The sequence below is a fragment of the Mastomys coucha genome, unplaced genomic scaffold (assembly GCF_008632895.1).
Source record: "Mastomys coucha isolate ucsf_1 unplaced genomic scaffold, UCSF_Mcou_1 pScaffold12, whole genome shotgun sequence".
In the NCBI taxonomy this organism is placed as follows: Eukaryota; Metazoa; Chordata; class Mammalia; order Rodentia; family Muridae; genus Mastomys; species Mastomys coucha.
The window spans coordinates 36,066,094-36,078,289 of NW_022196894.1; the positions used below are offsets into that span (position 1 = coordinate 36,066,094).

Here is a 12,196-nt window from a genome sequence, read left to right on the forward strand (position 1 = left end):
GTATTGGATCCCTTGGAACTGGAGTTAAAGTTGGTAACTGTGTGGGTTCTGGGACTTAAATCATGGTCCTCTGAAAGAGCAACAATTGTCTAAACTGCTGTGCCATCTCTCCAGTTTCAACAGCAATTTTAAAAATAAAACATTCTAATATAGTAACAATTTGGAGATATATAATTTGTTACACATCGAGGAATGGTGGTAGAAAAGTATGAAAAGTCTTTGTTTTCTCTAATTAAACCATTTTCTGTAAGAGCAGAAAACTTATATCTACTCATGTATGTTAAAAACACTGTAGTTCATAATGTGCAGTAGTCTTAACCCTGAATCAGGGTGTTCCAGGCAGTATTCCTTGGTCGACAGTTTGTGTTGTAGCAGATGCTCCTGTTGTGTGTTTAAATGAGCATGGTGCAGCATGGTGCAGCACGGGCCAACCCTTTCAGAAACACAGAATCAGTTTACTCTTTTTGATTGGTTAGTTTACCTAATGCTTTTCATGGGATTAGGTGAAAAACATTTTTTTAATAAAGGTTTATGTAGAAATTGCCCTGGACTGAGCTGCTTCCCATTACGATTAACTACTTTATCTAATTTCCTGGCATTCCTTTTCTTTCTTCTTCAGCTTCATTTGCCCCAGTGTCAGTGGCACTATGGTGTAGACAAAGTCCCCCAAGAAGAGTTGAATCTCACTGTGAATTTGTCTCGTTCTGAATCTGTAGTTCTTGATTTTCCTTATGTTGTTCAGCAACATATCTAAGCAAATTTATCTACTTTGGGAGAGTGTCTTGCTTTAATAGCTGTTCTTTAGGCAGTTCAGATAGAGCTCATTTTTTTTTTTTAACCTGAAAATTGACAGCAGCTGGTGTTTCCTTTTCTGAAAACCATAATCCTTAGTTGAAAATTACTGTTATTTTCCTTTGTGATTAAGAAATGATAGGTAGGGTTATTCTCTACACAGTGGAAGCTTGGCAGCCTCTTGGCAGACCCAGATTGCATGTTGCACTCCTGTCAGTGTGTGCCATACATGGAGACCATGGTCTTGAGGCAGAGGGACAGTTTTACACGTGTAGCTGTTGCCAACTCCACTGCCCGCTTCAGGTCACTGGAGCAGCACTGGATGGTTTCAGGGTCATTCTCGTGGGTGTGGGACTTAGTAACCAACAGTCTAAAACCCTGTTAGTTAGATGTTTCACTTGTTGCTTTTTCTCAGCTCTGAATCTTTAAGGGGAAGAAAATAAAAAGAAGGGCTGGAGAGATGGCTCAGAGGTTAAGTGCACTGGCTGCTCTTTCAGAAGACCCAGGTTCAATCCGTAGGACTCAAGTGGCAGCTCACAACTGTCTGTAACTCCAGTTCCTGGGAATCTGACACCCTCAGACAGACTTTCATGCAGGCAAAACACCAATGCAGATGAAATTAAAAAAAAAAAAAATTAAAGAAGGAAAAAACATCAAATTAATGGCTTTGCTAAATAAGCAAGAGTATGCATTAAGATTTACTAATTTGTATAGTTTCATATAAAATTAAATGACTTTCTCTTAAATTCTTACTCTTGAGGTGGGCTTTTGAGTTTTTGGATGCTCGTTCCACATTTGTTTTTTATATTTAACAGCCTCTAATGAAACATAGTCTTTGTTTTTTATGTATTATTGTGTGTGTGATGTGTGATGGGTGTGAGCATCATGCGTTCCATTGTGGTCCTGTGGAGGCCAGAGGACCCCAATGGGCTCTTTCCTTGCACAGGAGGCACATTACCTGCTGAGCCATCTTGATGGCTGGAATGTGGTTGTTATGTTGCATAAGTTCTTCCCATTATTTTCATGAGGGATTTATTATGATTGCTATATTTTGGATTTCTCTACTGTGGTAAAAAGTAGGGAGATACACCTTTTCATTGCTGTAATTATAGCAGGAAGTGTGTACCATGTGACCAGATTAGAATTGATCCAGAGTTACAGGAGTCTCTGGTCAGCAAGAGAGCTTGGAGCTATGCTACCTAATTGCCACTGCTCTGCTGTTCTACTGGAGAGATGGTGACAGTTTTTAAAGACCAATTTTATTTTAATGGTTTGTGTCATATAACTAGGGTGAGAACTGTTATGCCATATATTCTAAGATATTTCAGTATTAGACAGAGTGGTTTATCTCTTTTTCTAATGTGACAGATGTATTATGATTTTTAGTTTTTCATGAAGATTTTGGGTTTTGTATGTCAATGGTATTCTAATATAGTACAAAGTAATCTAACTTTTAGTGGTGAATCTCTAGTTATTTGGATGTCACAGAGTCGTAGTCTTTGAAATTTTTGTTTGTCACTTTCTTATTAAAATTTTTTTATTTTTCAAGACAAGGTTTCTCTGTGTAATAGCCCTGGCTGCCCTGGACACAATTTGTGGACCAGGCTGGCCTTAAACTCACAGAAATCCACCTGTCTCTGCCTCCTGAATGTTGGGATTAAGTGTTTGTGCTACCATGCCTGGTTCATTTCTGAAGACAGATCCACACTCTTTTGAAGTTAAACTTTAAATAAAGCAGTCAGGAAAGCTTCATGATTTTGAAATAAAAGTTCTAGGATTATTGAGTTGTATATAGCCTGAGAGCCATTGCTCCTTGAGTACTCCAGACATAGCATGATAGCAGAAACTATGACTCACAGGAGTTCTCCGCAGTTTCTCCAAGTGCTTAAGAGAAAATAGAATAAATCTTCTGCATTGGTCATTGAGGCAATCAAAGCTCAAAGGAGAGGGGTGTCAAGAATCTTGGTGTGGTGATGTAGCACTTGGGGTAGAGGCAGGTGAGTCTTGGAGTTCAAGGATCCCAGCCAGATCTACACAGTGAGACCCTGCTCCCCACATCCACACTTCACCTCTCCCCGCACCCATACCCAAATCTAGGCACAGATAAAGCCTACTTAGTTTTTCTACTCTACTTAATATTCTAGCAGTTACTTTATTTCTCCCTTTCCCACTTGCCAGTCAAGATGCTAGGATAACTACACATTGCCAAGCTTAGGACTTAGCAATGGAAAAGGGCAGAGTCCCTGAGTTGTGTTGGTTGTCTTCAGTAGTGTGTCCTCAGTGTCCTGAAACAGAGGAGGTTCTGGGAGTCCCACCCGTGCAGGCGCATGGCAAAGGTCATCCTGGATGCTATTGTGCCAGGCGTGACTTACAGGGACCAATTCAAACCCGTGATTCCTGTTTTCTGTGTTGAAATGTCTTCATACAGTGGGAGGGCATACTTTTTCTTTGTCCTCGGGAGCTCAGGAACCATTCATAACGTTACCTGCTCTAAAGTAGGAGTGCTTTGTTCTGTGAATTAGAGGTGAGATTTGGAAAGCAGACTTGTTTAATAGAATTACTAACCCAAAGTTAATTAATGACTTTCATACTATGGAGAAAACACTTTAGGAAATCATTTCAGTTTTTTATTTTTTATTTTTTTAAATAACTGAATAATAAAATGTATTTAATACTTTAAATTTTAATTTTTCTACATCTCATTGCCCTGCATCTCTTTATTTAGAGTTTAATTTTAAAAGACTGTGAATCTATCTTTAAAAAATGAACTGGGTATAGTACTGAGGCAGAGGCAGGTGGATCTCTGGATTCCAGGCTGGCTTTGTATATATAGTGAGTTCCAAGATAGTCAGGGTAATATAGAGAGACCCTGTCTCAAAAACTAAAAGCCAAACAGAGAAAAAGAAAAAGACAAGAAAACTAAGAATTTTTTTTGACAGTAGAGAAGATAGAATTTACAGCCAATTGAAAAATTATAATTAAGATAAGCAGTCAAAATTTTGAAGATAGAACATGGTAAGTTTTAGAAAACATCTGGGTTATTTTACTAGAAGTTATGGCATAAGTGCACATATAAGAGCTCTGAGGCCTGCAATACAGGTGTTGGTTTCTGTTGCAGTGTGTATCCATGCAAAACATAGTAGTGCTTAAATAAAAAGTGTGGTGTTGATGTGTCTTTCAATAAATGATGCTATGCTAATTTGAAATTTGCATTAAGTAATCTATTTTTGAGTGTTTTACCTTGAAACTAAAATTGTAATGCAGACTACCTGTAAATCACCTATCTTTAGAAACCACTCATAAACTTCAGTCATTGTTTAGTATCTGATATGAAGGATATCACAAGGAAAGGTTGACCTCAGTCATTGCATATTAACTTTGTCTGTGTTAAATGGACATGCATATGTATGCTTTCAAGTACTCATTTATTAAGCAACTGGTATTTGGGAAAATGCCTAAGAGAGTCATTTCTTCATTAGATTTGTATGAGTTTATTTAGCATCTTAAAAGTAAAAGCCACACAATGGAAGAAAAATAGAGACAAAGATCATTCAATGAGGCCAAAGAACTTAAATTATATACATATATGTTTATATTTTGTATTGGTTTGGTGTTAGATTTGTTAGGAAAGAGAGCAGAGGCGGGTCATGGTTGTCGTTTCTAGGTGATTCTAGTTTCTGGAACTTAGGTGTATTGTGAAGTCACTAAAAGAACAGTTTAAAGCCCTTAAGAACCACCTGTGGCCTAGGAAAGTTTGGAGTTCAGAGCCTATTGTGGACATCTAGTCAGATGGGAAAGTTGGTCCTGAGCTTTCAAGGGCTCCTTTTGGATTGCCACTAAGGATGAGGCAACGGAAAAAGGTAAGGAAAGGTCTGTAAATGAGATGAAGGTGTGGCGGTAAGCCACACACACGGGTTCAATTCAGAATGGGGTTTATTGTGCTTTGTTTTATGTTATCCCTAAAATAAAGTTCTTTTCCTCATGTGACTATATTCTCAAAGGTATTATTATCTGCACTTAAGAGAATAAGATAAAGAAAAGCAGAAACTAAAGGCCTTATTTTCCAAAGGTCAGAATGGTCAGGATGAAGTTGGTCTACTTATATGTTTTTAGCTATATTTATTTGCTTTTAAGTAAATGGGCTTAAAGACCAGTTAGACAGAAGTCACAAGGAGTCCACTTGACTTGGGGTAACCTTAATTTCATTGCATTTATAGCCTTTCAGTATGTACCCAGAGTGGTAATTAGCCTTGCCTTGATTGCAGGCACAAGCCATGACAGCTGGCTTCCCATTAGTAGTATTTAAACATTGCTTATTCTTCCACAGTTTCATTCACACACATTTTAATCTTGTCTCCCCTCCCTGTTTGTCTTCTGTTATTCACTCTTCCTCCAAACCTCTTCTTCCCAACACCATTTGTACTATGACAACAATGTATTTACATTGTAGGCAGTTGTTTTCAGCAAATGATGTTATGTATTTAAATGAAGCAGACCGACTAAATAAATGATGGGTTAAATTGCTTGTAATTGAAAACTATTTTACATGCTAAGTTGATAAGTATTTAAGTAAAGAACATATTTACTTTGTATGTGTTGACAGGGTCTTTTTTGTTTTGTTTTTTTGAGTTTGTTTGTTTGTATACTTCTGTACAGTTCTCATTTTTGTTTTAAATCTCTCTTCTTGTAGGAGATAAAGATGGCAGCAAGGTGACCACAGTGGTGGCAACTCCTGGACAAGGTCCTGACAGGCCACAGGAAGTCAGTTATACAGACACTAAAGTGATTGGAAATGGGTCGTTTGGTGTTGTATATCAAGCCAAACTTTGTGATTCAGGAGAACTGGTTGCCATCAAGAAAGTTCTGCAGGACAAGCGATTTAAGGTAAGATGCAATACTTTGTGCATCTTCATTGCTGTATATTTTTAAAAAAAATTTATTACTCTTAACTTCTGGGCCATATCCCTCCCCTTCTTCCTCTCTCATCCCCTCCCCTACTCCTCTCTATCTGTCCCTTCCTCTCCCTTCCTGTGTTATATAGTACAGACTTTCTCTGAAATTCATGATCCTCCTGTGGCTCAGCCCCTTCAGGCTGATTTATTGGATTGGATTCATTTTTCACTGATTTGTTTGTCATTTACTATACTATCTACATGATGAGAACCAGCAGTATGGTTTGTAACTGTTTCTTGTTTTACTTTCTTGTTAAATCTCTCATCTTCAACAGACAACTGCCTGATTGGGAGTGAAATTATATAAAAGTTACCAGTTGGTTTGGAGAAAAAAGTATACATCACCATTTAGCTTGCGTATTTCTCTCCCATTGCATTGACTTCATTTTTTTTTATTACACTTATTTATTTGAGTTGTGTGTATAGGGTTGAGGGGAGACATTTTTACTTATGTTGGGTGAAAATGTGGAGATTAGAGGGCAAATTGTAGGACTCTGTTCTTCCCACTGTGTGAGACCTGAGATTGTTAGGCTTGGCAGCAGGCACCTTCACCTGCTGAGCTATCTTATTGGCTCCATGGATTTTTGGTTTTTCAACACAAGGTTTCTCTCTGTAACCCTTGCTGTTCTGGAACTTGCTTTGTAGACGAGGCCGGCCTTGAATTCATAGAGATCTGTTTGCCTCTGCCTCCCCGTTGCTGGAATTAAAAACCACTTTCTGGTGCTCCATTGAATTTTTAAAGATAAAATTTTATAATTTTTTTTTTTAAATGTAGATAGTAATAGACTTTCTAAACTTATCTGGAGATGTTTAGTAAAATTATACTAACCTTATGAGATTTAAAAAAAAACTAGTAATTTTATTTAGTATTTAAAGAAAGAATTTGGGTGAGCTTTAAATTTTTAATTACATTTACTTATTGTGAGGGCATACATGTGCTGTGGTACATGAGAGTCAAAGAACAAGTTGTGAGAGTAGGTTCTCTCTTGCCAGCTTGTGGGTTCCTAGGATGGAATTTCGATAACACATTTCCTGGGAAGCTTCTTTATGTACTGTGCCACCTCCCTAGTCCCTGGTAATAGTTTTATTACAATTTATTAAAGTTATTATAATGGATTACCTTTTATTTTATAATTCACCATAGCAACTACAGATAATGAATGCACATTTTTCCTTTTAAACAAATTTTTGTATTATCCCAATGACCAAGACTCCTACAGCAATCTTTAAATGTTGGCAGCTGATCTGATTCTTGTTCTTTTTTTAAAAATTGTGTCTGAGAGGTCTAAATAAAGATGATAGTACATTAGAAGCAACCTTTCTCCAGGAGTTTTTACTATTGCTTAGCTAATTAAGTCTTGATAGTTTATGGGTATTTAAGGTGTACTTTTGTTACGTGGCAATCTGAAATCGAAGTGGTGTCAGTAGCATTGTGCGGATCTCCTTCTGTATTAGAGGAGGTTCTATGTCTGGATAGTTAGGCTGCTCGTTCAAAATATACCTGGTTTGTGCTAAATTCTACCTCATGAGGATTGTGCTAATACACATTTCCTTTACTTTTGATTTTTACTAATCTGTTAGGTGAGAAATGATACCTCACTCTACAGATTAGTAAATGTTCTAAATAGACCTTAATTTAGAAAGCTGATACTGTTGTGCCACCCTGCCACGCAGCTGCTTCATGCTAGGAATTTAGCAGCTTAAGGAAGGTCCTAGATATTTCATAAAGCCTGGCTGATCCCTGTACAGTCTAATAGTCTAGCCTTTTTGCTTATATATAAAAAATGACTTTCTAGAGCCAGGTTGGTTGGAGGATAATGACACTCGGGATTTAGGGGTGCCTACTGAAGTACTTGGTACTTCTTGACAAAATCAGCACATTGTAGGGACTATGGCTAAGCTCTTTCTTCTTTTGGAATTTTTAATTAGGATTAAATATTGGAAGAATAAGTTTATGACTGTGTATTTTATTGGTTTTGTTACATACTTTTATCACCCACATTCTTAAAAGTGATAGGCTGCACTGTTCAGCTTTCTACTAACTCACCCTTCCTTTATGGAATTTTACTCTGTTGTTCTCCTTAACTATACAGATAGTTGAGGCCCTAATAACATTTGTTCTGTGATCAATTTATTTTTATATATCATAAAAATAATAATTTTGCTTACAATTTAAGTCATTTAACATGAGGGATTTACATAGACAGACAGACAAAGAAACTAGCTTATGCTACTAGTGGTATTGAGAAAGCAGTTTGTTTTATTGTAAAAATGAGAGGTAATAAGACTGAGAAAAAGAAAAACAAGAATAATTATTCCCATTGTAGTCATCAGTGGATCTTTTAAAGTAATTTCTGCTATAACAATCTCTACTTTAATAATAATTACCCTGAAATCTGAATGTTTGCCTTTCCCCATCCCTCCCATTGTACCATGACGCATTACTTAATTAAAATTGGTGTTTGATAGGGAATGTCTGTGGTGTTGGGGATAACTTGAGCTAGCTACCTGATTGATGTGCGAGTTCTTTAATTTTAAGACAGTCCTGAAAAGTAATTTTTAGTACAACTTAAGTACCAGTAAACTACATTTTAAATTAGTGATCTTAGTTTCATTAGCTATTAATTTTAGTTCCCCTTTGCACTAAGTCATAGGTTTCAAGTCTTTGGTTTCTCTGTGGTTAGGATAATGGGAAAATAGTGAACTCAGTACTATTTTATTGTGAATATGTATGCCTATATATATAAAACATACTTGAAATATGAGGAGAGATAATATCTAGTATGCTTAGGGATTTGAATTACTACATGCTGCTGCTCACATTTTTGGCTTCTCTTCTACTCTTTAAAAATGTACAAATATGATGATCTCATTTTCAGGCAGTTTCAGTCATACCAAAAAAAAAATCTATTTGCTGTTCCAATTAATAAACAAATAGTCTTCATGTCCTATATAGAAGTATTCATTGACCATAGAAACTTATGTTTATTAACTGGAAACTAAAAGATACGTGTAAGAAAACTGAAGAGCTGAGGGATGGACTTTGTAGGATCTCCCCTACACATTGTATATGGCTATACTGATAGAAGAAAGGTGATTTGAAGGAAAAAAAAATGTAACTAGCAAAGTACTTTAGATTTAGAAAAATACCATAGTGAAGACATAATAAAATCAGAAGTAAAGTCTAAAGAGATATACATCTGAGGTAAAAGAGACCTACAGAATACTAAGTAGACAGGAATAGAAAACAGATTCATCAAGCCATAGGTAAAGCATTAAAAACACAGAATGAATGATATTGAAAGATTAACACAATAAGATCAAGCAACAAAAAGCAGGACCATCAAAATAACACCTGATACTTTGGACAGAATCACTTAAAGCCAGAAGGTCTTGGGAGAGATGTATTCCAAACTTTGAAGAACACAATCATCAAACCAAACATATTATACCCAACAAAACTATCCACTAAGTTTGAAGGAGAAACGTTTTTTCATGATTAAAGGACTTTATGACTACTAAGCCAGCTCTACAGAGGATGCTGGAGGAAATAAGAATACTTATATCTGAAGAGAAAAGTAAATACACTCGAGGACACAAGGAGTAAAGAAATAGTGCCAGGACAGCTAATACCAAGAGAAAGCAACACAGAATCAACAAAATGATAGGAATTAATAACATCTTCCAATAATAAACCTTAATATTAGTGGACTAATATTAGTCTCCCCAATAAAATGACACAGACTAGCAAATTAGATTAGAAAATATAATACTTTTGATGCCCCCCCCAATAAACATCATTATCAACAGCTGACACCACTTAAGGGTAAAAAGATAGAAAAAAGTATTCTAAGCAAATGGAACTAAAAAAAACAGTAGATATAAGTATTCTGAAACTACTGAATGATAATTGAATCAAAGAAGAAATCAAGAAAGAAATAAAAAATTCTAAGGATTGAGTGAAAATGAGACCATAACACACTAAGATCTATGGAACACAATGAAGGCAGTCCCAAGAAGAACATTTACAGCTCTCAGTGCCTACATCAAAAACAGAGATCTCAAATTAATAACATCATTACATCTGAAGGCCTTGGCAGAACAAATAACACCCCAGAACAGTATATGGGAAGAGATAATCAGAACCAAGGCTGACATGAGATGAAAACATCAGAGATGCTGAGGAAATTTGGAGAATTATAAGGACATTTTAAAACTCTATATCCTATTAAACAGAATGAATGAATATAAAAGAAATGGATAGCTTTCTAGATGACCTACAAAATTAAATCAAAGTGAAGTATGATTCTAACAGCCCCAAACAATCAGTGAGCTAGAAGCAATAAAACTCTTCAATAGGAGATCAGGCCAGATGGTTTCAGTGTAGAACTCTGCCAGGACCTGCAAAGAAGACAAACTAATGCCAGTGTTACTCAAATTATCCATAAAGTAGAAAAGGAAGAAATAGTTCCAAATTCTTTTTACAAAGTCAGTATTACTTTGGTACCAGATAAAGGTCCAACAGAAAAAGAAGACTATAAGCCAATTTTTCTCATATGTAAGATGGATATGAATGTAAAAATTCCCAGTAAAACACATACAAACTGCTTTAGTCACTGTTCTTTTGCTGTGAAGAAACATAGTGACCAAAAGACCTCTTAGAAAGCATTTAATTGGGGGTTTGCTTACAGTCTCAGAGGTTTAACTAATTATCTTCATGGTGGGGAACCTAGCTACACACAGGCAGACATTGTGGTAGAGAAGTAGGTAAGAGTTCTACATCAGGATCTGTAGGCAACAGGAAGATAAAGAGAGCTACTAGTTCTGGTTTAGACTTTTGAAACCTCAAAACCCAACCCCAGTGACATACTTCCTCCAATAAGGCCACACCCCCTAATCTTCATAATCCTTCCAAATAGTCACTCTCTGCTGACTTAGTATTTAAAACATGAGTCTATGAAGTTCTCTATTATTTAAAGTACCACATTCAACTCCCTGATCCCAAAAATGCATTCAGTTCAACTTCAAAAGTCCACATAGTCTGTCACAGTATCAATAGTGTGTTTAAAAGTCCAAAGTTCAAAGAATCTTTTGAGCCTTGTGGTGATCTCTTAACTGTATAGTCCTCTGTAAAATCAAAATGGAAAGCAAACCACAACTTCCAATATGCAACAGCACAGAATATGCATTAGCATTCCAAAGGGGAGGAAAGTGAGTAGATACTGGACCAGTGCAAGACCCAAAAACAGCCAGGCAAACTCTTAAGTTCCAAATTTCCATGTCTTCTATCAGAGTGCTCTTCAGATCTCCAACTTTTTCTGGCTTTGTTGACTACACCATATTTCCTTACCTATGGGCTGGTTCCACATTCTGTTAGCAGGTGTCCTTGGCCAGTATCTCACGACTCTGGGCATCTTCCTTACAGCCTCTCTGGACCTCTGTTCAGGGATGCCCCTGACACATGCCTGGTCTCAGTGGCTTTCCTTAGATAGAGAGGGAGATTCCACAACCCTGTTCTTGAATCCTTGTCTTTAGACAGAATCATGAGGCCAAAGCTAAGCTGCTGCTTGGTGAGGCTAGAACTTGGCCCCCTCATTCAAAACCATTTGCATCAGCTTTCTGTTGTTGATGGCTTCCTTCACTGCTTAAGCTTTTCTCTTCACAAGTTAGAAGCTTAAAATCAGACTTTTCCTTAAGCTTCAACTTCACCTTTCCTGATGTTCTTTGTCCCCCTCACAGTGTACATTTTGTATCTCTTTGTCCAGCTTCACCCTTTTCTGCTATAATAACTAATAGCCACAAAACAGAATTAATACTAGGCTATCTCTTTACTTTAGCCTTAGGCAGAGTTTTTGGACAAGGGCAAAAGAGCAACCACAAGAATGTTCTCTAGGGCATTTACTAGTATTTTTCCCTTCTGATCTGTCCTGAACTAGTTCCTCCACAGTTCAGACTGCCCTCAGCATTGTGGCCCTACTAGAGCACCCATTAAAGTCTGCTTAAAGTGTCTAACAGCATTCTACTACAAAGTCCCAAAGACTTCCACATTTCCTTAACAAACAGCATGGTCACACCTGTCACAGCAATAGCCCATCCCCAGTACCAACCTCTGCTTAGTAACTATTCTGTTGTGAAGAGACACCATGACCAAGGCAACTCTTATGAACGATAGCATTTAACTGGGAGTTTTTAGAGGTTAGTCCAATATCCTCGTGGTAGAGAGCATGGCGTCATGCAAGCAGACATAGTTGCTGAAGATGTAGCTGAGAGTTCTACAAGCCTGATCCATGGGGCAGCAGGAAGAGAGAGAGAGAGCTATTGGGCCTGACATGGACTTTTGAAACCGTAAAGCCCACCCCCAGTGACATACTTCCTCCAGCAAGTTCATGTTTACTCCAACAAGGCTGTATCTCCTAGCTATTACAATTTTTCAAATAGTCACTCCTTGCTGA

General features: G+C 37.1%; 1 protein-coding gene across 3 annotated transcripts in view; it reads left to right on the forward strand.

Moving 5' to 3' along the window:
• Nucleotides 1-12,196, forward strand: part of Gsk3b (glycogen synthase kinase 3 beta) — a 153,979-nt gene that overhangs the window by 44,765 nt on the left and 97,018 nt on the right. For 2 of the 3 annotated variants that reach the window (XM_031363852.1, XM_031363851.1), the window contains exon 2: nucleotides 5,483-5,676. In XM_031363852.1, coding sequence (XP_031219712.1) covers nucleotides 5,483-5,676 — 194 coding nt within the window. Of the gene's footprint in view, nucleotides 1-4,542; nucleotides 4,663-5,482; nucleotides 5,677-12,196 lie in introns of those variants that run through there. The other variant, XM_031363854.1, reaches the window with a different exon arrangement.